Below are 27,996 nucleotides of genomic sequence, written 5' to 3'. Positions count from 1 at the left end.
CTATCTTTTTACCATGTTATACAGTACAAGGCTAGGCCCTAATTTTGCAGAACTCAGATAAATCCTCTGAATTAAAGCCTATGCGCGATTAATACTTTTCTGACTCACTAGTCAAATAAGAGATCAGTCATATGACATAATAGGGCAGTCAAGTAGGCTTGAACAAGAAGCAAACATAATTCGCCTTGTTTCTTGCAAAACATACTTTTACTATTTAAATACTATGAAAATTCTGTGAAACATTGTTTGCAGGGAATGTATTTATACAAACATTTATACTGGTTCATTAACCTCCTCACATAACACATTATTATTATTATTATTATTATTATTATTATTATTATTATTATTATTATTATTATTATTATTATTATTATTACTGTACAGTATTTTGTGTTAAAATTGTGCTTGCATTCCTTCTTGGGTTTACAAAAAAACTGTCCTATTAAACTGTGATACATTTTTTACTTTGGTCAATATCATTGAGAAGAAGTTAACAATCGGATGGATCATAATGATCTGTCACTGCCGCCAGAAGACAACAAAAACCATCAATGGTGAACCTTGGTTCCATCTAATGCAAGCTCACAGGATATCTAACTCTTTGAAATCACTATCAAGGTTACACTTGTGTACAATCGAGACCATGGTAAAAGGTTCTAGAACGTCATGTAATTGTCATGTCTCATTCCAGCATAACAACACAAGTTATTAGATAACACATTATTTCACTTATACAGTATGCAGGTTATATGTAGATAATGTCGAAGAATACCTCTTCTCTGTGCTGTAAGAATTGGAGAAAAATGCAAAGGTAAATTGTTATCAATGGGTTTGTATTTTTATTGAAATATAATTAATAAAAAAACAGAGATGGAAATAGTTTTTATGATCTGCAGTCTGTTTTTAATAGCCCCAAAATGAAATCCTTAAAGATTCATAATCTTGAGACTGAGTGTCTGTTTCTGGAGTATGACTCATACAGTAATTTAAAAAGATTTAAACAGTTATTCAGCAAAATGTTAGAAAAAAATAAGCCTACCATAAAAAAAGAAAAGATTTAATCAAACAAATTTCTATTTCAGGATACTTACTGTAATATACCAAAAATAACTATCTTAGACTTACATGTTAATTACCTCTAGTCAGAACCTTTTTTTATTCAAATATCAATATAAGTAATACAAATAAATAATAATTTCACGACCTCAGCTGCAGGCTTAAAACCTTTCTTTTTTCTTGTTCATTGTTTACACTGATCCACCTCATTGGAGTGTTTTTTTTTTTTTTCCTTTTTCATTGTTTACACCATTCGACCTGCAGCACTCACCTCCAATGTCCTCATTCTGCCAGTGTGCTGATTTTGAAGCTTGTGACAGCACACGAGAAAACTCAGCTAAAGTCACAGATCACAGTTGGAACATAATGTTGTCACTAACCTGTAAAGCACTTACAGGAGAACCAGCAGAGCAAATCACTGGAGCTTAATACAGTAGCTACTGTGCAGAATTCTCAACATTTGTACAGTCATAGGAGACAGAAAGTATGTAATTTATTATGTACTATATTTTCAGTGCCTATCAAAATTAATTATGTGTATCGCCAACTTATGACACCTGGTTATCCCATAGTTACAGGTTTCAAAGCAAATCAACTGTTTTGTGGCCTTTAAGTTACTGTTAGATAGATGGATAACAAAAATACTGTTATTCATAAAATAGTTTCCTGATATATTCAACTTTGTTCTTTGTGGACACTCTTACAACATACTATCAGCATGAAATATGACTTCATAAAGGTTATTTATCTCTGAACAAAGCATATAAACTGATTAAAAAAGGCTACTACCCTAACTATTATACCTGAGGTGTCAACTAACAAACCTACAGTATGAAATAACTGCACAGTAGTTATTATGAAGACTGTGTTGTGCTTCACACTCACTTGCTGGCAAGGTGCACTTTGGGCGTGATCCCATATTCTCCAAAGAGAGTGACAAAAATGTTGGCATCGGTTCCTGCTCCTCGGACATCTCCTGTGATTGTGACCACCTCGTAAACTGTCCAAGAAAAAAAGAGAGAACGCTAGATAGTATGCACTCTTCAAACAGGTATCAATGATTGTACATACAATGAAGGACAGGTGCCTCAATTTACAACCAGACATAACCATCTTACATTTCAGTGAATGGAAACTGAGTCTGTTTACACTTCTATTAGCCACTTCTCTGTGTCAAAACTGAAGTAGTGTGTTAACCACCAGTGTATGAACTTTTAAATGAAAGATTCTCTTTTGCTATGAACATATTTTACAGACTATTTTGCTGTATTTTTCTACCACATCATAAAATGCAGCTTTCCTATTTGAGGTAGATAATTCTTCCATTACATGTACAGAGTTGATTTTTAGGTGTCCACACCTTTTAGTTTCACAGAACATACTCTACTTCCCTTTTATAATGATTGCAGCTAATGAACAGGACTCTTCACTAAGGGGTATTGTAAAAACAAAGGGGTTCTTTCTTAATCTCTTTGTTTAACAAAGAATCCACAAAAAGAGGTTAAATAAGGTTTGTATGTAGATGAAGGCATATACACCACTGTGTAGATACCAAATAAATAATAATACATGCCTCCTTTTACTTAACAAAAGAATATACAGCAAAAATAATTTTGAGGTCACAATATAATAGACGCCCAAATCATTGGTCATTAGTTTAATCACATTTATTTTTTTTTTTTAATCATAAAAACCCCTTAATACAAAAAAAAAATCAAACAGAACAAGCCACTTTCCACAGTGAAGCTGATCCACTTAATCCAGGCACACACATAGTCTATCAGCTTTATTGTTGATATTCTGCACCTCAACATCCTGCATCACCTTACAATGCTCTTAGAAATTAAAGACAGAACTGCACCATCCATACCCTATGCCAGTGTACTTATTTTGTGACAAGCAATTTACCTGTAACTCAGTAAAAGTTACAAAGACCATTTTAATTATTCCAGAATTACATTACATTCCACAGTGCTATACCGATGTTGCTGCATTCATTGCAGTGAATCTACCACATTGCATTATTCTAATGCCAAAAACTTTGTCATCATGACATTTATTTCTATTAACAAGGTCTTCATTTACTTTATCAGCAGCATCATTTATTTACAATGCATAAATAAATAGCTGACTCTGGTGTAGAGCACAATTGCTGAAATCCTTAACTTTATCATGTAGAAGAAGTTGTATTGTATTATCCATGTGCTACTTTGGAGCCAGCAAACTGGCCTGGACATTAAGCAGGAATTAAAGGACTATAAAAACTAGAAGATTGTACTTTAAAGTAAGCTTTACAACTTGTCAAAACTGTGGGAGTGCAAATCACAGCTAATTTTAAACAAATAAATAATAAGCAACAATATGAAAATAAAAATTTAAAAAAACAGAACAATGTGTATATGGAACTTTAGTAATGATGAGAAGACACCATTCTACATACTGTATTATCACAAGTAGTACATGAAGTATACAAAGCAAAGGCATTGTTGATTTTCGATACCCATCAGCTAAGTCTGTAGGTTATCAGCTGCTATACTTTCAATTAACCACAAGTCAACATGAACATGAGAGAATAACAACACAACAGTGGAGCTCCCTATTCTTATGTATTTTAGGCCACTGACTTAACAGTAGAGAGGAGAAGGGTAGCAAAAATGGTGACTATCGTTGCCTGCACACTTAAATAAAAGCAATTTGTTGTTTTATCAAATGAAGAAGTTCTGTAAATAAGCTTAAATAAACTGCAGAATATATATATATATATATATATATATATATATATATATATATATATATATATATATATATATATATATAACAAAACTACATGCTTTTACTATTTCTGTGTTTGACAAGAGAAGGAGAGTTCGCCTATTAAGGCCCACAAATCATTTGGAGAAGTTGTGCCTGCATGTTTTAGGTTTTCATGTGTTTTTGCTGGATGTATACAAATATATATTTTTTAGTTTTCCCAATCATGTAATTTATGGTCACAGCACACCTTTACCAAGCCAACATGGAATAAAGCATGGCCATATGCCATTTTATCAGACATATTCAAAAATAAAGCCAAAAAATATGTCTTTTTTAATATGAACTTTTACTTGTATCTTTTGTCTTCATGCAGACATTATATTTTTCCTGACTATATAACAGGAAGCTTTTCAGAAAAAAAAAAAAAAAAAAAAGTTTTAAAAGGTTTTTCAAGGCCATTTACGAGAGAATTTAATTGTGTGAACAAATTATGGATTTTAAAACCGAAGTAAGCTTCTTATTATATTTATTCAAAAGAACAACTCGGCCGGGAAAATAGCATGGAAAAATATTGAGCACAGATTTCAGCTGGCTTTCTTTATTAGTCTCAAAGCCTTCAATCACCAGAACATTTATAGGATACTACCCAGGTGGAACATCTGAAGGCATTACTCAAATACAGTCATTCAAGCTCATCCAAGCTTATCCTGAGCCAGCAAAGGCAAACCGTATGTCTAAAAAATGGAGCAACTTTACCTTTTCTCTTGTGATACTCATCCTCACACCCATCAGAGGAGTCTGTGTTGTAGTTCTTCAGCTCCTGCTCATAAATCTCACTGTAGTCAACTTGCTTCTTGGATTTCTTGCCTTTCCCTTTCTTTTTGTCTGTCTTTTCCTCGTCACTCCCTGCTGAACCTTTCTTGGATTTTTTACCCTTTTTCTTCTTTTTGGGATCCTCCTCTGCCTCCGGTATCTCCTCTTCCTCTTCAGAAGGCTTCTTCTTGTGCTTCTTTCTGCCTTCCTTCAACCTCTTGTCTTTCGAACCCATGTCTTCCTTCTCAGTCGAGGTTGATTTCTTTTTCTTTTTTTCGCTGACTTCTTCCTTCACACTTTCGTCTTCAGACAGTTCTTTTGCTTTCTTCTTCTTGTCCTTTGTCTTTATGTCATTATTATTCTTCTCCTTTCGGCTCTTGACATCATTGCCTATCACTTCATCATCTTCCTCATGATCTTCTTCTGATTTCTTCTTTTGTTTTAATTTTCCGTTGGCCTCACCCTTTTTTTTTGTCTTTGGTTTGACGTTTTCCGGGATCTCGGATTCCTCTGTGTTTCTGGACTTTTTGCCCTCGCGAGTGCCTCCGTTGGCAACGGCTTTGCTCTTACTTTTCGGCTTTGACTGCCTTTCCTCTACGTCGTCTTCTTCAATCTCCTCATCATGTTTGTTTTTTTTCTTTTTCGAGGCCATCTTTTATTTATTTACTTCCCTGACCTCCTGATCTTTCACAATCTAGAAATCGATTCATCTGACCTATGACGCCAATTTCACCTCTTCCAAAGTACCAGGAAGGGACAAGCTAGGACGCATGGGCCTGACTTCTCACCCTGACATAACAGGGCAGCTTGGGATAGCTTGGCTTTCCTCTCGCTCTCTCGATCCTCTAGTGGGAGCCACAGTGACCTCATGAAAAATTACTACACTTGCCTGGGTCATGTGACCAGAAGATAAAGCAAAGTGAAAAAGGAGACTTGCCAGGCTAACTTATCTTACAGGCCATGGGACCCTTCATTATTAATGGTGTTAGATCACTTTACAGACAAAAGATGTCTCAGTTATACCTGAATATTCTGACCAGCCCAGACATCATGAACACAATGGCCAATCTTGACAAGACACAATTACATTACACCAGTTGTGCAGCACTGTGTTACGGGAGAATAGTGAGTACTGGCAATGGCAAATGATTGCTTTCAGAGATTAAACTGATTCTTTGAGGTCTTTTTTGCAGGTCATAAACAGCTGTTTTTTTTTTTAAATTGATAGTGTAGGTGCTTGGTTAGCAACTAATGAAGAAGCTGGCCTGGGTTAACATTTGTTTGAGTGTCAAATAAAAAAAGGAAATTGGAAACACATTCTTTATTTATCGTATCCAGCCTGTAGCCCCAATATTCAAACTGTATCCCTCATAAGCTTACTAAAATATGTAAATATACAGGTAATGTAATTATCTTGCCTCTAGGGTAGTGCATTTCAAAGCAAAGACTCAACCATGAGCACCTAGGCGCTTTCAAAAGAACTCGGTGACAAAGTTGTTGAAAGGCATAGATCAGGGGATGGGTATAAAAAAATATCAAAAGGCCTTGAATATCCCTTGGTGCACGGTCAAGACGATTATTAAGAAGTGGAAGGTGTATGGCACCACCAACACCCTGCCTAGATCAAGCAGTCCCTCCAAACTGGATGACCGAGCAAGAAGGATACTGATCAGAAAGGTTACCAAGAGGCCAATGTCAACTTTGCAAGAGCTACAGGCTTTTATGGCCAAGACTGATTCAAAGTGTGCATGTCACAACAATATCCCAAGGACTCCACAAATCTGGCCTGTATGGTAGGGTGGCAAGAAGGAGACCATTACTCAAGAAAGCCCACCTTGAATCCCGTTTGAAGCATTGAAAAAAACACTGAGGAGATTCTGTAGCCATGTGGCAAAAAGTTTTGTGGTTTGATGAAACCAAAATTGAACTTTTTGGCCTAAATGAAAAGCGTTATGTTTGGCGCAAACTCAACACAGCACATCACCCAAAGAACAAAATCTCTACTATGAAGCATGGTGGTGGCAGCATCATGTTATGGGGATGTTTCTCATCGGCAGGGGCTGGGGCACTTGTCAGGATAGAAGGGAAAATGAATGGAGCAAAGTACAGAGAAGTACTTGAGGAAAGCCTGCTGCCCTCTACAAGAAAGCTGAAACTGGAACGGAAGTTCACCTTTCAGCATGACAACGACCCAAAGCACACAGCCAAAGCTACACTGGAGTGGCTAAGGAACAAAAAGGTAAATGTCCTTGAGTGGCCCAGTCAGAGCCCCGACCTAAATCCAATTGAAAATCTGTGGCATGATTTGAAGATTGCTGTCCATCAACGCTCCCCAAGGAACTTGACAGAGCTTGAACAGTTTTGTAAAAGAATAGTCAAATATTGCCAAATGTAGGTGTGTAAAGTTCGTAGAGACCAACAGACTCACAGCTGTAATTGCTTGCAAAGGTGCTTCCACCAAGTATTAACTCAGGGGGGTAGAGACTTATCCAATTCTGATCTTTCAGTTTTGTATTTTTAATATATAATTTTTTTCTCAATAAAAACTTTTATCCCCTTAACAGTGTGGAATATGGTGTGTAAATAAGTCAGAAAAAATCCTCATATATATACTGGACTGCATTCTTCAAGCCTCACCATAAAATTTCGATTGGATTCAAGTCAGGACTTTGACTGGGCCACTCAAGAACATTAATTATCTTCTTGTTCAACCACCCCATGTGGCTTTGGCTTTGTGCTCTGGGTTATTGTCCTGCTGAAATGTAAATATCCTCCCCAGTTTCAGTCTTGGCTGACTCAAACAAGTTTTCCTCAAGGATTTGTCTGTACTTTGCCCCATCTATTCTCTCCTCTATCCTGACAAACTTCCCAGTCCCTGTTAAAGAAAAACATCGCATAACATAATGCTGCCCCCACCATGGTTGAGTTGGGATGATGTTGACTGGGTGATGTTTAGTGTTGGGCTTGCTCCAGACTGCAAAAACTTTTTTCCACATGTCTGCAGTATCATCTACATTCTTTTTCGCAAACTCCATATGTGCTTTAAGATGAGGCTTTTTGAGTTATGGCTTCTTTCTTGCCACCCATCCATACAGGCCGGCTTTTTGTAGTGACCGGCTTATTGTTGATGTGTGAACACTGACTCCCATCTCAGATGCAGAACTTTACAGATCTTGCAAGGTCATTGTTGGCTTCAGACTAACATTCCAAACCAGTTTCCTGCTTGCCCAGCTGTTCAGTTTGGGAGGGTGACTGATCTGAGCAGTGTCTGGGTGGTATGATGCATCTTCCACTTCTTAATGATGGACTTCACTGTGCTGAGAGGGATTGTGGCAGGCTGGCGAGTGGATAGAGGCCCAGAGACAGACTGCAGTTCAAAAAAATATACTTATTATAAATAGATACAAAAATAAAAAGGCACAAGGGCCAAAACAAAGGGATTGAAACACAAAAAGAAAGACAAAAAAAACAAAATGTACAAAATAAAGGTTTCCAGGCTGGGCAATGCCTTCACTCGATTGAAAAAAAAAATGGAAAAATCACAACCAACAAAACACAAACCTGCTTCCTCAGCTCCCTCCTCCCAAATGAGAAGCAGAGGCCTCCTTTTATGTCAGGTGGCTGGGTGCTGATTGATCGTTAATTAACCTAATCAACTAATCAACCCCAGCCACCTGAACATAATAAACCCAGGCAGGTATGGGAAATTAACCCCATCCCTGCCAATTTAAAAAGGGCAGTGCTTTGCTCTGCCACACACCTCCCCCCATGTACAACGTACACCGGCCACAAATCGGCCAACTCCCCCCTTCCTCCCACCCCCCTCCCCCCAAGAGTCCAATTATGTCCCTTTAGTGGGCTGTTATGGTGGATGGTGGTGGGCGGGGTTGATGTCGGAGCCCCCAAGCCTTCTTTGGTTGAGGGGGCCCCGGATCTCCAAGTTAGTACGGCGACGGCGGCCCGGCTCTCTCTAGTGGCGGAGGCGGCGACGGCGGCCCGGCTCCCTCTAGTGGCGGAGGCGGCAACGGCAGAGGACCCTCGGCAACCCTAGAAAACAAAAAGGAGACACCAGCAGTCCCAAGCGATGCGGAGCAGCATGCAACCCCAGGCAATGCGGCTCCTCCCTCTCCGGCTTTGGGAGCGGCGGCGGCTCCTCCCTCTCCGGCTCTGGGAGCGGCGGCGGCTCCTCCTTCCTCTCTGGCTCTGGGAGCAGTGGCTCCTCCTCCTCCCTCTCCGGCTCTGGGAGCGACGGCGGCTCCTTCTCCCTCTCCGACTCTGGGAGCGATGGCGGCTCATCCTCCCTATCTGGCTCTTGGGAAGGCAGCTCCTCCTCCCTCTCTGGCTCTCGGAAAGGCGGTTCACCCCTCTCTGGCTCTCGGGAAGGCGGCTCACCCCTCTTTATTGGAGTGACCGGGGCATCTCCCATGTCTACCGCCAGGTAATTAACCACCATGAGGGCAACCTCTGGGAAGGACGCTGGGTGGTGTTGTTCCTCCCACTGTTCCCACCTCTCCCCATCTCGACGCCACAGCGTGTTGATAACTATGGGGAGATCGTGGACGAGGTCTGCCTCAGGGTGCATCAACCAGTCCCAGATCTCCTGGGACGGTGGTGAAGGTGGTGGTGCTGGAGGTAGTGGGGTGTCCCCTGATGCCCGGGGTGAACACTGCACCTCTTCCTGGGCCTGGTTGTAGGGGCATCCTGCCCAGTTGTGGCCCTCCTCCTCACACCGGCCACACCAGTTTGCCGGTGGCACATCTGGGTAGGACCGCCAACGATGGTCCTCCTTCCCGCACCAGGAACACCAAGGGAAGAGGCTGGCCGGGTCCTCCAGCGGTGGCTGCAGCAGCTGACATGTCTTCAGCTGCTGCTTTTCCTGCCTTTGCCGCTGTCTGCTCTTTCCCATTTTTTTTTTTTTTTCAAAAAAAAAAATTTTCCCAAAAATTCCAAAAAAAAAAAAAAAAAAAAAAAAAAATACTGCTCTGAGCCTCTAGGTGGCGCTATCCCACTTCTGACACCAAATGTGGCAGGCTGGCGAGTGGATAGAGGCCCAGAGACAGACTGCAGTTCAAAAAATATACTTTTATTATAAATAAATACAAAAATAAAAAGGCACAAGGGCCAAAACAAAGGGATTGAAACACAAAAAAGAAAGACAAAAAAGCAAAACTTACAAAATAAAGGTTTCCAGGCTGGGCAATGCCTTCACTGGATTTAGAAAATTGAAAAATCACAACCAACAAAACACCAACCTGCTTCCTCAGCTCCCTCTTCCCAAATGAGAAGCAGAGGCCTCCTTTTATGTCAGGTGGCTGGGCGCTGATTGATCGTTAATTAACCTAATCAACTAATCAACCCCAGCCACCTGAACATAATAAACCCAGGCAGGTAGGGGAAATTAACCCCATCCCTGCCAATTTAAAAAGGGCAGAGCTTTGCTCTGCCACAGGGATAATCAGCACCTTTGAAATTTTTCTTGTCCTTCCTTCTCCTGCTCTGTGCCTCTCTACCACTTTATCCCTGACTTGTTTTGAAAGCTCCTTGGTCTTCATGGTTGCTTTGTTGGATCACTATGTGAGTTGCAGCTTGAAAGTCTTTATATACCTGAGGGAAATTATCTACAAGTTAAACCACTTTGAGTACACATAGGCTGAAACCATTTCACTAACCTTTCAAACAAATAATTTGCACCTGAGCTGATTTAGGGCTGCAGTAGCAAATGGGTTGAATACTTATGCAACTGAGATTAATCTGTTTTTCTCTGTAAATCTTACTTATTTATATTCTATATGCATTTTTTTTTTTATTTTATCAATGTGGAGTAGTTTGTGTAGATTCTACATGTAAAGTCTAATTTGAAAGCGTCATGGAGTATGCTCAAGTGGCAACAAAATGTGATGTGAAAACTGCTAACCACTGTATGTGTGTGTGTGTGTGTGTCTCTCTCTCTCTCTCTCTCTCTCTCTCTCTCTCTCTCTCTCTCTCTCTCTCTCTCTCTCTCTCCCTATATAATATATATATATATATATATAGTAAGATAGCAGGGAGGGGGTTAAAATTCCTCCCTGCTAAAACCATGTGAATAAAAACTTTTGGGTGAACGGGCTAATGGGTTTTAATTGTGTTAATTGTTTTATTGTTTAGTTAATCCCCTGCACCTGGTGCTAATTGTAAATTAGAGCCAGGTGCAGGGTATTTAAGAGAGGCAGCCAGTTTTGCACAGACTCTGTGTGTGTGTGTGTGTGTGTGTGTGTGTGTGAGAGAGAGAGAGGAGAGAGAGAGAGCGAGAGAGAGTGAGAGTGTGAGAGAGAGAGAGAGAGAGAGAGAGACTTTTAAGATCCTTTATTTAAATATTCCAAATAAAATCCATTAAAATTCAAATAAAGGTAAAACACAACAAAAGTTAAGATTCCTACTGCCTGAGCAAAATTTAAAAAATCCTAAAATATATCGTGTTCTCCTTAAAAACAGATTTTAAACAAAATAAAAGGATCATTAAAAAAAAACAATATTAAACAGTGTTTTTTTTTACTTTGTTGAAAACAGATAAAAGCCAAAAATAAAACACTGTAAAACAAAAATTAAATAAAATTAGAACAAAAACTGGAGCTCCCCCTCCTCACTCACAGCACACAAGGCGTCTCCCACACACCACCTCTCCTGAAAGTCCTCCAGGTTACTGACCAGTTTAAAATACTCAAACTCTACTCTGATCTGGCTGACCACGAGCACCCTGAACTGAACCACTAAACTGGTCAGTCCAGAACCAGAGAGTTGATTTTTCCTTGTCTTTAAAATAGCCAATTTTGCCTGTCCAAATAAAAAATTAATAAGAACACACCTGTTTTTCATTTTAAAATTGTATAGAACCCCAAAAATAAAAAGCTCCTTACTAAAAACGACTCCTAAATTATTCAGGATTCCCTGCAGTAAATTAAAAAGTGGCCGCAGCCTCTCACACTCACTGTAGGCATGAAAGAGAGTTTCCTCTGCTGAGCAAAAAGCACACTGCTCACTGATGCTGGGGTCCACTCTATGGAGAAACCTGCCTGTGGACACAATGCAGTGTAGAATCTTCCACTGCAGGTCCCCCACTCTCTTGGCGAGAGGCGGTTTGTACAGCACCCTCCACACCGGCCTGTGCCCCTCCTCTACAGCCAAGTAAGCTCGCCACTTAGAGTCTACCAGACCCCTTAGCCTACTATACTCTGTGGCTTTAACACACAATTTGTATATCTGTTTTCCATTCATTGTGTGAAAGATCATTTCCTCCACATTCTGTAATTTAAGCAAAGTCCCTCCATTCTCTCCACCGCCCTCACCTTCCTCACCTACTGCTGGTGACACGATCATCCCTGGAAATAAGGAAAGCTGTCTCTGCTCTGTGCCTCTGGACAACTCCTCCCTCAGGACTGCCTTGAGCCGCGGGGAGAGGCAGCCCCTCAACTCACCCATCAGTCTTTCTGCAAGCCTCTCTGAGTGCCAGCCTAGCTGTGCAGTTAGCTGGGAGGCAGTTAGCCAGCAGGAGAGCTCAAGGTTTAACAGGTGGACCATCCTGGTTACACCTGCTTTTAAAAAACTGGCACAGAGCGTCATCGACTGGAGGAACTTAACTGGAAAGAGTGGATTAAAAAATAGGGGCTCCTCAAACAGGTCCTGCCCTGTCAAGGACTCCACATCCCTTTCCACCCTCACCAGCTGCCAGGCTTTTAAAATACTTTGATAAAAAGGAGGAAGTCCTGCTTTACTAAAACTGGTGTTCTCAATTAAAAACAGGTGTTTTCCTAACCCCAGCCCCCCAAATCTATTGAGAAGGAAACAGGCCAGCCTCTTCCAATGAGCCTCCTCCTCAGTGTACAGGAGTCTCTGAACCGCCTGCAGTCTGAAGGCTGCCACCCTGCTGGCAATGCTGACTAGCCCCTGCCCCCCCTCATCACTAGGGAGGTAGAGGACTGCCGGCCTCAAACTGTGTCTCCCGCTCCAAAAGAACTCCAGCAACACTCTCTGGATCTCCTTCACCAGGCCCTGGGGTGGGTCCAGGCATACCAGCTTGTGCCACAAGCTAGAGGCCACCAGATTATTAATAACAAGCACCCGGCCCTTGAAGGACAGTTGAGCCAGCAGTCCCTTCCACCTCTGCAGCCGCCCCCTCACCCTATCCAACAAACCCTCCCAGTTCTTTTTCATGTAGTTTTCTGTTCCGAGGTACACCCCCAACACTTTAATACCTGTTCTGTTCCATTTCAGCCCCTCAGGCAGGAAAGGAGGGGTGCCCTCATCCCAGCCGCCTGACAGGAAGGTGTCACATTTTGCCCAGTTTACTCTGGCAGAAGATGCTCTCTGGAACTCATTTAGAGTCTGCTGCAGCGCTTGGACATCTGCATCCCCCCTCACAAACACAGTCACATCGTCTGCGTAGGCAGACACCTTCACTGTGGCAGAGGAGGGTGTGGAGGGCGAGGAGGGCACTGTCCATCCAGCTAGCCTGACCCTCAGCAGGTGCAGCAGGGGCTCTATAACCAGTGAATACAGCATACCAGACAGGGCACAGCCCTGCCTTATACCCCTGCACACTGGGAAGGGCTGACTCAGCCCATTGTTGATCTTTAAAATACTAAAAATGTTGGAATATAAAAGCCGAATATAAGAAATAAAACCAGGACCGAACCCGAAGGCTTCCAGTGTATGAAAGAGGTAGGTGTGGTCGACTCTGTCGAAAGCCTTCTCTTGATCCAGGGAGACCATTCCTACATTAAAATCACAAATATCACTTACAGTTAAAAAATCTCGAATAAAAAACAAGTTATCAAAAATAGAGCGACCCGGTATACAATATGTTTGATCCATATGTATTACAGTTCCAATAACACTTTTTAATCTATTAGCGATTGTTTTGGATAAAATCTTTAAATCAGAACATAAAATTGACACAGGTCTCCAATTTTTAAGCTGGCATAGGTCTCCCTTCTTGGGCAGCAGTGTAACCACTGCCCTACGGCAGCTAAGAGGCAGTTCCTTGTGGCTGAGGCTCTCTCTCAGAACCTGGAGCAAATCCTCCCCCATTATATCCCAGAAATTATTATAAAATTCTGCTGGCAGTCCATCGATCCCGGGAACCTTTCCGCTGGAGAGCTGCTTGACAGCGGCGGTCATCTCCTGGTGGGTCAGCGGTGCGTCCAGCTGAATCTGCTCCTTCTCACTGAGGCTGGGTAACCCCTGGAGCAGCCGCTCAGTGTCCTCTATGTTGCACATTTCTTTATTATAAAGTTCCTTGTAAAAACGCACCGCCTCTCTGCTGATTTCCTCCCGGGTGTGCAGTTCTTTCCCACCAGGAGTCCTGATACAACACAGCTGTCTACTGTCCGCTCTCTTCCTCTCCAGGTTGAAGAAGAAACTAGTGGGGGCATCCATGTCTCTCAACTCCATGAATCTGGAACGCACAATCGCCCCCTTCACTCTTTCCTTCAGCAAGCTCCCCAGCGCGATTTTCTGCTCCTTTAGGTTCTCCAGGGTCTGTTCTTTAAATTCTGAATTTAAACTTTCCTCTAGGAGGAGGATTTTGGACTCCAGTTCTCTCACGGCTGTGTTCAGTGACCTGGTTGCATTTATAGTATATTGTTGACAAAAACATTTAATTTGTATTTTGCCAATGTCCCACCACTGTCTTAAATCTTTATATTGTGCTTTTTCTTTTTTCCAAATTATCCAAAAAAGTTTGAATTGTTGCTTAAATTTTACATCTTGTAATAATTTTACATTGAAATGCCAGTAAGATGCTCTGTGGGGTTCTGATTGAATTAATACTGTAATTAATAGACAGTGGTGGTCAGAGAGACTACTGGGGATGATTCTTGCTTTGATAAATTTATTTAAATCGTTTTTTGAAGTATAAAACCGGTCTAGTCTTGCTCTATATACACAGTCTGTGTGATACTGAGACCAGGTGTATTGTCTTGAACTGGGGTGCAGGCATCTCCATATGTCAACCAGGTCACTGGACTCTAACAATGCAGCCAACTCTCTGGAGGACTGAGGGTGTGGTTCATCATTATTTCTATCAATATTAAAATTAACAGTACAATTAAAATCTCCTCCTACTACCACCACATCATTATTATTAATATTAAAAAGAGCTTGCTTTAATTTCTTAAAAAATAAAATTCGTTCCCCCCCTCTATTGGGGGCATAAATATTAATAAAAACATACACTGTACTGCCCAGCCTAGCTCTTACTTTTAAAATCCTCCCTTTCTCGATTTCATCTATATCTAGTAAAACTGCCCCCAGGCTGGGTTTAAAAAGCACGGCTACTCCTGCACTGGTACTAGCGCCGTGACTCATCACGCACAGCCCCTTCCACTCCGCTCGCCACGCCTCCTCATTCTCCTGATCCGAGTGCGTTTCCTGCAGAAACACCACCCCCGCCTGCTTCTGCTCTAAAAACCCGACTAGCTGCGCCCTCTTAAAAGACTGTCTGCAGCCGTTTAGATTAAAAGAAATAAAAACGCACCTTTCCATCATAGCTAAAAAAACTAACACACTAAAACAAGTAATAAAAGACGTTTCATAAAACACAGCCATTTTTAAACAAGAGATTTTGAACCACTTTTAAGATCCTTTTTAATTTTCTGAACAATTTTTTTTAATCTATAACGTTTTGGCTGATCAAATTCTTCTATTGTGGCTTTCCTTGTTATAACGTGAGCGGAGTGGAGAAATAACCTTAGATCAGGGAAAAAACTCTCTATTTCTACTCCCCTTTTCCCTTTTGTTTCTATCATAAAATCATTTACCTGCTCAAGTGTGTATAACTTTTTCTTACTGACGGGTTGGCTATCAGGGATGTCTGAGATAAGCGAGGAGTCAGAGAGCTCCCCCTCCATCTCATCCGCGCTGTCCTCTCGCTCGCCCCCGAGAATCCGTTCCTCCGCAGCTCCCTCCGACTCCTCCACACCGGTCTCTGCCACAGCCGTCACTGTTTCAGGCGGCTGAGATTCAGCTAGCGGAGAGTCTTGCACCGCGCCTGGCTCACCCTGCGCTGTGCTCTCTTCCTCCGCGTTGGGAGGGACTGACGCCCCGCCTGGAGCCCGCAGTCTCCCTGTCTGCACGGGTTCGGAGTTCTGCACTGGCTGCGCTCTGCCATCCGGCAGCTCTGCAGCCTTCCGCTGAATTCGTGTCTTTTTCGCTACTACCTTGAATGATTCTTCACCATTCTCAGTAGTAGCGGTATTATCCTCCGAACCCGTCAGTGACAGGCTACGGCTGGGTCTCTTTGTGCGAGGCCGTGGTGTTGGTGGTTCTGCTCCGGTTTCCTTCTGGATCGCCCCCTCCTCGGTCAGCACGGGCTCGCTCTGCGGCTGCGCTGGGGGAGCCGACTCTTCCTCCCGCTCACCCCCAACACCCCCGACTTCCTCCCCGCCAGCATCGCCCTGATCCTGCCCTGTCTCCGCTCTAGCCTCCTTTCTCGGGCAGGCTTTCCTCTGGTGTCCCTGTTCTCCACAGTAAAAACATCTCATCGTTTCGGAACTGACAAAAACCACACAATTCATCCCTTCCACGTTAAAATTCCAGGCAACATTAATGACTTGATTAGGATCATTTAGTAAGACAAACGCCTGCCTTCTAAACGACATGACGTGCCTAACACTGTCATTTTTGCACCCCAGCGGGATTCCCTTAATCGGGGACACCAGTTTACCAAAACGAGCTAAATTCTTTTCTAATTGCTCATTTTTTAAAAACGGAGGCACATTAGAAATAATAACTTTCGTAACCGGGGTTACTAGAGGGGAAACCTGAACAAATTCACCTTTCACTGTAAATCCTTCCTCTACCAGCTTGTGTACCAGAGACACCTCCACTAAAAATATTACTAGCGCTTTATTCATTCTTGACGCCGACATAATATTTTCAAACCCCACCACCTCTCCTACTGCCAGCAGGCACTCCTCCACCGAAACCCCGGGGTCAGGCAGGCAACGGACCCCGTGTCGGCGGGTGAGAGCCCCCAGCCCTCCTGAACGAGACCCCATAACGGGATCTCCAAACACACACTACAAACAAACAAACAAACACACACACACACCACTAACCTACGAACAAACAAACACACAAAAAAAAAAACAACTAAGTAACTATCAAACAAACAAAACAAACAAAATAAATAAATAAATAAATAAATAGATAAATAAATAAAGTTTTAAATTTCCCGGTCCTACCGCACCGGCGTTCCACCTCTCTGCAAGCCCTTCCCACAATCCTCCACGAGAGAGAGAGAGAGAGAGAGGAGAGAGAGAGAGAGAGAGAGAGCAGTTGTTTCAGAGGAAAAGGTATTGTGTGAAACTTGTGTAAGTTTTGTGTGACGGGTAAACGGCTTAGCCGTCCTGTGAGTTAGTTAGGAACCAGTCTATGTTTAGTCAGAGCTCTAAAGGAGAGCTAGGTGTTTGTTTTGTTTTGTTTTGTTTATTTCATTTGTGTTTATTAAAAGTGCGCAATAGCACTGAAAAATCAATTTTCCGTGTCCTGGGTCTATTTTAAAGGGGCAATGAATGACGGGAGGTGCAAGGATTGTTTACATATGGTGGCAGTGTGTGTGGGCGCCCCTATGACCCAATAAATGGAGAATTTATGGAAATTATTTGCTGCTCAGAAGGAGCAGAATAAAAGACTAGAGGAATCAATCGCTGCTCAAGAAGAGCAGAACAGAAAGTGGAGGCAGAAATTCGGACTACCAGAACCAGAGCCGCTGCTCCCACAGCCCAGAGAGAAGGAGCTGACAGAGTTGGAGCTACTGCTCTAAAAATGGGAGCAGGCAAGAAAAGCCCCGCTGCTGATCCCGGAGCCCAGAGAGGAGAAACCGCCGCTCCCGGAGCCCAGAGAGGAGGAGCCGCCGCTCCCGGAGCCCTGAGAGGAGGAGCCGCCGCTCCCGGAGCCCAGAGAGGAGGAGCCGCCGCTCCCGGAGCCAGAGAGGGAGGAGCCGCCGCTCCCGGAGCCCAGAGAGGAGGAGCCGCCGCTCCCAGAGCCCAGAGAGGAGGAGCCGCCGCTCCCGGAGCCCAGAGAGGAGGAGCCGCTGCTCCCGGAGCCCAGAGAGGAGGAGCCGCTGCTTCCGGAGTCCAGAGAGGAGGAGGTGAGGTGCCCACCTCCATCACCCCAGTGAAACAGTCTGGCACTGTCAGGTGCGGTCCCTTGCCCCGTGCTCCTGGACACCCTGCCGGTATTCCTAGACCTCCCTGCGCTTGACCTGGAGCCCAGGAGTATACAGCACTGGCCACGGTTTTTTTCCTGGTTCCCTTCTCCGCTCTCCCTGAACACCCAGACGTCGCTGAACTGCTGCCAGACGTCGCTAGTGCTCCCCCTGTTCGCTGCTTCGCTTCCCCTGGGTGATCGGACATCACTGTGCTGGTCCCCAGTGGAAAACCTCTGTCACTGCTGCATCCTCCTGTTCCCCGGTCGTCGCTTTGGTCAGCCCTGTCATCCCGATGGGGTCCCTTGTCGCCGGTTCATGGTCCCTTCCCAGATGTGCCAGAAGGTTCGACCCACCCTCAAGTCCGCCCATGGAAGAGGGCGGAAGTAGACATTTCGGGACTTGAGTGTGAGTGGTTGTGTTTTAGGGGAGGGGGTGGCCTTGGTATGGCCAGTCAGTGTTGCACACTTGGGGGAGAGGATATGTAAGATAGCAGGGAGGGGGTTAAAATTCCTCCCTGCTAAAACCATGTGAATATGCATTTTTGGGTGAACAGGCTAATGGGTTTTAATTGTGTTATTGTTTAGTTAATCCCCTGCACCTGGTGGTAATTTCAAATTAGAGCCAGGTGCAGGGTATTTAAGAGAGGCAGCCAGTTTGCACAGGGCTGCTGAGGAAAGAGCCCGACTGCGTGTGTGTGTGAGAGCAGTCGTTTCAGAGGAAAAGGTATTGTGTGAAACTTGTGTGAGTTTTGTGTGACAGGTAAACGGCTTAGCCATCCTGTGAGTTAGTTAGGAACCAGTCTATATTTAGTCAGAGCTCTAAAGGAGAGTTAGGTGTTTGTTTTGTTTATTTCACTTGTGTTTATTAAAAGTGCGCAATAGCGCTGAAAAATCAATTTTCTGTGTCCTGGGTCTATTTTAAAGGGGCAACGAACGACGTGAGGTGCAAGGATCGTTATATATATATATATATATATATATATATATATATATATATATATATATAATAAAAATTTATGGCGTTATAACATTTTTATGAAAAGTAAAAGTAAATTGGAATTTGCTTGGTTACCAATTAGCAATTATTTTAATTATTGAATAGATTTCAGAGGTTTGAACAGGTGACCCCTGCTGTTATACTGTACATCAGCTAAATCATCTTCAGGTTTGCAATAGCTTCTTCAATGGTAAATTAAAACTGTCACTAGATCTTTCTCTACTCATGGAACGAAAGATGAAACCTGGGCTTCAGGTCTATAATGAAGGTCTATAACTGAGAACCTGCTTTACAGCCTCATAAAAGGGTATTCAAATCCCAAGATCACTAATTGAGCCTTGGAAATGAATAACCAGCACAATTCTTCACAACCCATTGTCATTCCATGTAATTTAATGCATGAGCACATAAAATACACTTCTGAGTGATACACATATTTACAAAACTTAAAACAAATGTCAGGAACCCAGGCTTTAGAGGTCAAAGGGATTTTGCCCATGTCAAGTGGTAAGCAGTCGGAGACACAGCTGGGACATTACCTTCTTAGATTAAAAAAAAACATTTCATGATACACATACACACTGAGTGCAATTCTATCTTATAGTAATAAAAAAGTGAAAATAATATTATGGCTTTACGCGCCTATTAATTGTAGACCAGGAGCTTGCATATCACAGTATGTACACAATATGTTCTCCTACAGACTGCTATCAATGTCCCTGGTTTAAAAATCTTGTAAATGCTGGTAAGAAAATGTATTTTAAAATCATGGATTTTAAAATACCTTTAAGTCATTTGAGTCTAACAGCCAAAAAGCCTACATTCTGTACATTAAAAAAACACTTTGAAAAATTGGATAGATTTCAAGAATGCCAAGAAGGTAATTTCCCCCTGTCTAGGTATTATTAAGCCATTTTTTTTAATTTACTAGCATGCATAGATAAAGTACTGAAAACCTGGTATTCTCCAAGAACAAATATTCATTTAGTTATTGCAGTGTCAGAGTGGGTCATAATATTATTCTGTGTATAAAATTAACAGAAATGAAATAAAATGTGGTCCTAAGCCATTCTCTGTGTCTACTTGGTTTCTGCTCACAAACTCCCCCCACTGACAAAGAATGCTTTTAAAAAGAGCCATATACTAAATGTCTTATCTTCCCCACCACTGAATGATTCATTTGGTTCCAGCAGCATCTTGCACAACGCAAGCCAGTTTTGGGTGGTTTCACTCCTTGGACAGAGAACAGTACCCCTCATAAATACAGCCAACAGGGGTCAAAACCACAGACCAATTGAGAACAATGGGCTGTCTCTGAATGAGAAAAAACAATGAGAAACACCCCATGTGGACTCGAGCACAGCCCAGAATAACCAAACTAATCAATCGCAGGGTGGAAGTGAGAATCACAAAACCAGCGGTGTGACTTTCAAACTGAGCATGCTTGCCACAAATAAAGAGTTTTTCCACACTAAGCAAGTTTCCCGCAGAAGGAACAGTGCTCCAGGCAAGAGAGATAGCTTCCCATACTTGCTGCCCATGAGCTCCCCACACTGAGAGCTTCCCATACGAGCTGCCCATGAAATCCCCACACTAGAAGTGTGCCACACAGAAGGAACAGCGCTCCAGGCAAGAGAGAGCACTCTCCACACAAGGAACAAGTCTTTGAACTTTGACAATCAGAAGGAGTGCTGAGGGAGAAATGGAAGCTGAACTGCTCTGAAAAGAGTTACTGAAGTCATGGGAGCAGAATTCATGGAAGGCAAGGAAGAACCAATTTTCTGAATTATGGCTAAAATCATCTTCTGAGGAAGGGCCCTGCCATCTGTCCTATGAGAGACTGGATCAGTAAACGGGATACTGCATTGATCGGAAAGGGGGTCTTTGTTTCCATGTAGTTGTAAGAAACAAACTGAAGCGTTGTGCTTTTGGAAGATCCCGAGAGAACTGCAACAAGAACACTTCTATAAACTATATAACTTTTCAATTGCAATGCATTATCTGAGCTGAGTTATGGCTGATCAATGGAACTATTCCCAGATGGAAAACTGATGACAATAAAGATAATGTTGCAAGACCCGGAGATCAATAAGCTGATCTCCATTTGAAAATAACTATGTGTTTATTGCAAGCCCAAGCAATCCAATGCGTACAGCAAAGTACCGTCTTTCATTGGAATTTCAGATCCATAGATTCATCTACACTTCTTTATATGGAAATTGATAAGTATTCAACATATCTAATATTAAATACTTTATGACTCTAGAAAGTAACTGTAATAAATGCTATCAAGTTAGTGGATAAACTGTTCTAGGAATAGAATATCAACTTCCTGTGTAGAGTATGCAAGAAATGTATTTTGTTTGTTGAAATGTGCAACTCAAAGGATTTGCCTCGTAAAGGCAGAGAATTTGATCATTGCCCCATTTCTGAGTTAATTTGAATATATAATCAACTGAGGTTGATAGCATATTATTAGTTTGGTACATCACCTCTAAACTAAATTAACACTGTAAAACTAATTTGCTAAATTAGGTACTGGAATGTTACATTCCATTCTGAATGGGAAATTGAATTAATTCTCGTGCTTATTGATATGATCGATTACAATGAGAAACGGGTATGTCAGTTATTGTCCAAGGGTATCTGAGTTCTACATGGTCCAGAACTTAAATATGGTATGTCTCATTTATTACATTTTGACATTCTTAAACAGGGCGACTAGAGACTAATTTATATTTAAATAAATTGTATACCTAATTCACTACATTATGAAGCACACTGAAGGAAGAGGTAAAGTGCCAGACTGATCCGCTGATTGGGCAATATTTACCATCTCTATTTGGTTGTGTTTGAAAATATAAGGAAAACCAGTATATGGTTTAAAACTAACTATGATCAAATGACCATTAGGCTACACTTATGACATAATTTGTTACTGCTCAGTAAACTGAGGCCACTGCTACAGTGGAGTAAACTACGTTGCACTTGGCTTACTAGAATGATAGAAGACACATATTAGAACAGAAATTTGTTTAGCAGTTTAATACACTGCAGTGTTACATTGCAGTAAACTGCTAAACACTGACTATTTCTGTTTAAAAGCGTCAAGATTAAATAGAAAAAGAAAACAGGTGTTTTGGTTGCTCCACGACAGTGTGGTCCTCCTCAAATATGGCACTTAAAATAACACTACTTTAATCAGTGTAATTAAACTGCAGTCTACACATACTCTGACTCTTACTAGTCCCAATTAAATAGACTAAAACTGCACTTCAACTGAAGTTGATCTGCGAACAATAAGATCCAGTTACGGATAAATAAACATCTACTTGGCGATCATGCTACTGCTCATTAGAACCAGGCAAAAGATCAGCAATATGCAAAGCAGGTTGCAATCTGATACACCGGATAAGCAGCTAAATCTTCCAGATCATTCCATTACCGTTATTACTGCCACCTGATAGCAAGAGAAAAATTACAAAGTATGCCATGAACCAGCAGAATCAGCAAGGGATAACATTCCCAAGAAGCCAATAGCTGAGTTTAATATTTTAAAATATTATTGGTTTAAAATAAATAGATGATAGAATAAAAAAATAAAAATAAAAACTCTTTGAAACACATAAGATGCATATCTTGACTACCACATGTCATTGTCTTGTTGTCACCTTCTTGTTCCCTGAGAGGTGTCTAACCCACACACTATTTCACCAGATTTCTGTCTAAATGAATATGAATACCGGGTTGTTTTTTTTTTTTTCACATATAGTACAGAATAAAACTATAGAAAAGTATTTACTTTGGAACACCCACATGCATTGGATACAATAGGAAAAACTTTCCAGCTCTACCTTGAATAATACTGGGAGAGGAGGTGGTTAAATGGAAGTAAACCCAGGAATTTCCAATTTATCACAGCAAATATCAAAAGCATTGCTGAAGAATTCAGTATTCCCTTAAAAAATATTTGGTTTCGCTTCATACAGGGTAACTGTTTAACTACATAGGAATGACTTGGGCACAACCCTGGTACAGGGCTGCCATATTAGTAGTAATGTATAGAGTATACAAATATGTCTTCAGCATAGTTTTAAAAGCTGTCAAAGTTGGTGACTCCCTTATAGAAACTGGCAATTCGTTTCACAATTTAGGGGCCCTATAGTTGAATGCTCTGCCACCGGTGTTCTTTTTTAAAATGTTTGGAATGGAAAGATACCCAGCATCCTGAGATCGGAGCGGGCAGCCTGGAACACCTGGGACCAATAAGTCACTCAAGTAGGATGGCGCTAACCCAAAAGGCTTTATAGGTTAAAAGCAGGACTTTTTTTAAAAAAGCAAAATCAATCCAGTATTGTATTAGAAGCCAGAGTAGAAATGCCAGTACCGGCATAATATGGTCAAACTTTCTTGTTTTCATTAGGATCCTGGCAGCAGCGAGCTGCAATCTGGACAAAACACAGTTTGGAATACCAGAAAATAGGGCATTGCAGTAGCCTATTCTAGAAGTTACAAAGGTGTGCATCAGTCTCTCAACATCCTGTGCTGAAAGAAAGAGTCTTAATTTAGCAATATTTCTTAGATGGAAAAAATACACTTTAGTTACATTCCTAATGTGGGATTCAAATGAAAGATCAAGGTAAAAAATGACACCTAGATTTCTAATTTCTGTCTTTGACTAGCTGTACAGGCACACTGATTTCTTGACCTCAAAATTCTGACCTGTTTTATCAAACTTTAACAGAAGAAAAATTGTTGACATCCATTTCTTGATATCAATGAGACAGATAGTTAAAGTATTTGCAGATGTGGAATCACCTGGTTTCAGAGGTGGATACAATTGTGTGTCATCGCATAGCAGTGAAAGTTTACACTGTGTCTGTGGACAGCATCACCCAGGGAGAGCATATACAGGGAAAACAAGATTGGTCCAAGAACACAGCCCTGTGTGACGCCACACATAACTCTATTTGAACAAATTGTAACCTATTTGAAAGATAGGATATAAACCAAGATAGGGCGCAACCAGACAGTCCTAAAAGACTCTCAAGGAGGTCAATTCAAATTGGATGGTAGATGGTGTCGAATGCCTCGCTTAGATCTAGAAGAATGAGGACAGAGGCAAGGCCTCAGTCAAAAGATAATAGAACATTGTTTACCACTTTCAAAAGGGCCATTTCAGTACTGTGACCAGGACGGAAGCCTGACTGAAATTTCTCATATATATTATGCGTTGCAAGAAATGAGTTCAGTTGATTTGCCACCACTCTCTCTAAAGCTTTTGATAAAAATGGGAGGTTGATGGTTTTGCTCTAGAACCAAAATCTGAAACACGGAATTTGGGTGTTATTTTTGACCATGAGATGTCTTTTAAAGCCCATATTTGGAATATCATCAAAGTCTCCTTTTTTCCTTTTCATTTTCAGCCAAACTCTGGTCCTGTCTATCCTTTTCTTGTGCTAAGAGACGTATTCATGTTTTTTGTTACATGGTCTTGTTCTGTTATATCTCACAGAACTATTTTCTCCATACATCCCTGGCCATGCGCTAGGTTCACAGGATGCCAGTTTGCTTTCAAGGTTTGAAATGTGTACCAGTGGTGAAACGACAATCTCTCACTTCGCCCAAAGCCTTTGGAATTCCTACCACATTTGGTCAGACAAGCAGAGTCTGTCCTTCATGGGGTTTCCATTTTTTAACTCGAGACATTTACACGAGAAAAATGTCTTGTGTAAAAAACTTTTTGGGGTTACCATTCGCTCAATTTACTTTACTCAAGTAAACCAGGCTTTTCACCTGACATCATGCAAATGAACGGGAAAGGTAGGGGTTGATATGTAAATTAGCTATGTGTAAAGTACTTGTGCAGTTTTTATAGATTACTAGTGAACTTTTGTGAAAATGTGGTTTCCATGCGCTGAGAACTGGTATACGAGTAAATCTAAGCTGCTGTAATAAAGCAAAATACCTTGTGCCTGGCTGGTTAATGTGTTTTACTACTCTTGTCCAAATTGTTTTTCAAGTGAATACTGTTTCAACTAATATATCTTACGACTCGTTTGTTAAAAATAAACTCAGAGGTATAAAATTAAACTGACCAACAGGTATTGCAGATCACCATGGCTGAAAACCGGCAGAGACATTTCAGGCAATACACCATATAGGGGACCAGGTGATGTTACGTATACTACCTTGGCTTAGAAACCCTACCTGTCCAGATGGCTGCCAGCTTCTGAGGAAGCATTCAGCACCACACTTGGGCAAATATGGGTAGCGGGCACTTGAAAGGGAGGTGGTGGATACTGATGAAACGGACTGAAGTGCAGCATTAGTTCATTCTCAAAATTGGCACTGACTGCTCTGAGACTGACGGGGAAGGTTACCAGTATTGCAAAGTCTCACAAGAAATAAAAGCTGCACTGCCTTTCAAAACAAGCCCAAAAGAAGCAAACCCATGTTGGGTGTTTATGCAAGTTCTAACCAGCGACTTGCAAAAACAAGCCCAATTCCGTTTAATATAAGCGGACTTGGCAACTGTGAAGGTTACCTCAGCCACCAGTTTCAATTGGACAGGAGAGACTTGAGGAGTCTCGTGCTGACAGAGATTATCTCCTTTCTTTTGTGTTGAATTTACAGTTGTGTGAAACAAATAAAACACACTCAATATGTTCATCTGTAATTTTATTTGGCCAGTTCTGAGAGAGCATCAACAACTTGTTGGATGTGTTGTGCTGTTTGGGCGATCGAGCTGGCTCATGACATCCAGTTCACCAATTATATTTACTAACGTGGAGGGCAGACACGCATTGTCTTTGGACATAGCTGGGATCCAAAAAAAAGGACAGGAATGAATTCATTTAGACATTTAAGCAGCAAGGGTATTCTCCAACAGCTGCATTAATACTATAACACAGGCATAATACAGTTAATGGAAAATGCTTTTATACAGAAATGTAAACCCACAAGAGATATACAACATGACAGATCAGACACAGAAAACACAATAATAAAAAAAAAAAAAGCCGCCCGCATTATCATTAAGGTGAACTACACCACTGCTAACCATAAAATCACCCAGCAGCCACTACTTTCTGCTAGTTTTGGAATACACAGTAACAACTGGCCTGCTCCCCTGCAATATTTATAGTATAGAATAAAACAACAAAGTGAAGTGCAGGTTTCCATGTGAAACTGGGTGTGGATTTCCCGTGTGTTTCGTCATCTACACAAGTAAATGAGATTTACCCTATCCCTCTCTTTGGCCGTTTTTTTCGGCCACAAACTTAATTTACCCAAGTAATTCTCCTAAACGTGCACACACATCGCCATTTCACGTGTAAATTGACCCGCATGGAAACCCCATGCTTGTTTGTGAATCTTGTTTAAAAACATGTCTCTTTGAAAAGGCATTTCTTGGTACATTGCCTTAAGATTGCAAATTGATTTTAAATAGCTGAATGGATCTTATTATTGTATTATATTTTCTCTGCTAACATGTGTTCAGTGTTTTGAGAGGCCCGGGTCTTGAAAGACTATATAATGCAATGTTGCTGTTGTTGTGTTATTACATGGTTAAGTAATCTAAAGGGCTATCAAAACTTCTTTAGCAAGATATTTAAATTATTATCTGTTTTATGTGTCACTTTTTGCAAAAAAATGTACATAATAATAATTTTAAATTTTTTTTAAAAATTGGCATACCCCTCACATTTTGCTTGCTGCTATGTGCAAGAGTCCTGAGCTTCTCCTTCCTAGAATCCTACTGGAAAATAACATTGCAGTACAGAGAATTTACCTCTAATTATGTGCATATTACAGTCTACATTTCAAAGCTCCTGAAAGTGTGAGCTATAAAAACAGTCCCGGAAAAAATTCTCTTTGGAAAGCATTGGATCTACACAGTCGAAATATTAAATATCTAATTTTGGGATTTGACACTAGCTGATTTGATGAGAAGAGGCCTTGGTTAGATGAAACAATGTGTTGCATCAATGCAAGCACCCTTACAGGTTTTAAGCGCAAAAGAAAAATATTGCTGCTTACCTTTCATTTAGCATGCAATGTGAGAGCCCAGCTGCACACCAAGCCAGGGCCCTGTAGCACCGCAGTCAGAACATGTGACTAGAGATCACAAACGCAGCACGCATTTCAAATATTTTATTTGTAATTGCAAAAACACATATGTTGTACATTTATAAATAATCTTACAAAGCCCCAATGAGGCTTCTCCTTTAATGTGCCACAAACTATTGCAAACATATTTTTTTAAATTTTGAAGTATAACAGAGGACAATGAAATATCTATATTGCTGCTCATCACTAACTTTGTACAGCTTCATTGTTGAGATAAATCATAGCCTGTAGGGTTTTTAAGTGTTGTTTTTCAGGTAGAATTAAACCAGTTCGCTAATGACTACCAAACAAAGGCTGCAAAAACAGGTATTCTCTTAGGAAAATATTTGTTATTCCCCAGTGTGACATAAAGCTTTGGGCCAGTGCCTAATATTTGGATACTATTTACAAATACGGCAGTAGTTGCTTTGGTTTTAATATACAAATAAATAACAAACAATATGCTTATCAAGTATAATGTATACATGCTTAGTACAAATCTCTGCCCCTACAGTAATCTATATGTACTATATAAATGCAGTGGGATGACACTATCTCTATATATGGAATATCTTACTTTAGGCCTGATAGACACCACAAATAACATGTAGATCAGAGTTATAGAATACCCTGCAGTTTTTACAAGAAACACATTACATTTGCTGCAGTCTGTGTTGTCTGTATAATATACCATATTTCTCAACATAATTTACAAATGATGGGTCACAAAGCAGCCAGGAAAAGGAGCGCTCTCATGCAATACTGCTGCTGTCTGTTTCTACAATATGCCAATCATTCCAATTAGAGCATCAATATTGTTTAAAGAAGTAGCAGGATGTACATAGACTATGACGATACTGGCAAATGTAATTCAGGCTTATTCATAGTGCTGGGATAAACATGTGATTCTCATGCTCAAATATTCTTTCAAAATTTCAATGAATATGTAAATATTCTTTAATTTAGATTTTGCTAGAAAACAAAGTACAGTTCATCATATTACCGTGGAAAAACAAATCAGGAGCAAAATAAACCTGCAACCCCTTCAACCTATTAAAGACAGCAGAACAACTCTC

General features: G+C 41.2%; 1 protein-coding gene across 1 annotated transcript in view; it reads right to left on the bottom strand.

The window, feature by feature from the left end:
- LOC121319649 (lipoxygenase homology domain-containing protein 1-like) overlaps positions 1–27,996 on the bottom strand; it is a 102,764-nt gene that overhangs the window by 67,371 nt on the left and 7,397 nt on the right. The window contains exons 3-5 of the mRNA XM_041257326.1: positions 5,374–5,471; positions 4,570–5,263; positions 1,945–2,059 (exon numbers count right to left, since the gene is read on the bottom strand). Coding sequence (XP_041113260.1) covers positions 1,945–2,059; positions 4,570–5,263; positions 5,374–5,471 — 907 coding nt within the window. The remainder of the gene's footprint in view (positions 1–1,944; positions 2,060–4,569; positions 5,264–5,373; positions 5,472–27,996) is intronic.

Source organism: Polyodon spathula, chromosome 1 (genome assembly GCF_017654505.1).
Source record: "Polyodon spathula isolate WHYD16114869_AA chromosome 1, ASM1765450v1, whole genome shotgun sequence".
NCBI classification, from domain to species: Eukaryota; Metazoa; Chordata; class Actinopteri; order Acipenseriformes; family Polyodontidae; genus Polyodon; species Polyodon spathula.
This window is presented reverse-complemented; position numbering and strand designations above follow the sequence as displayed.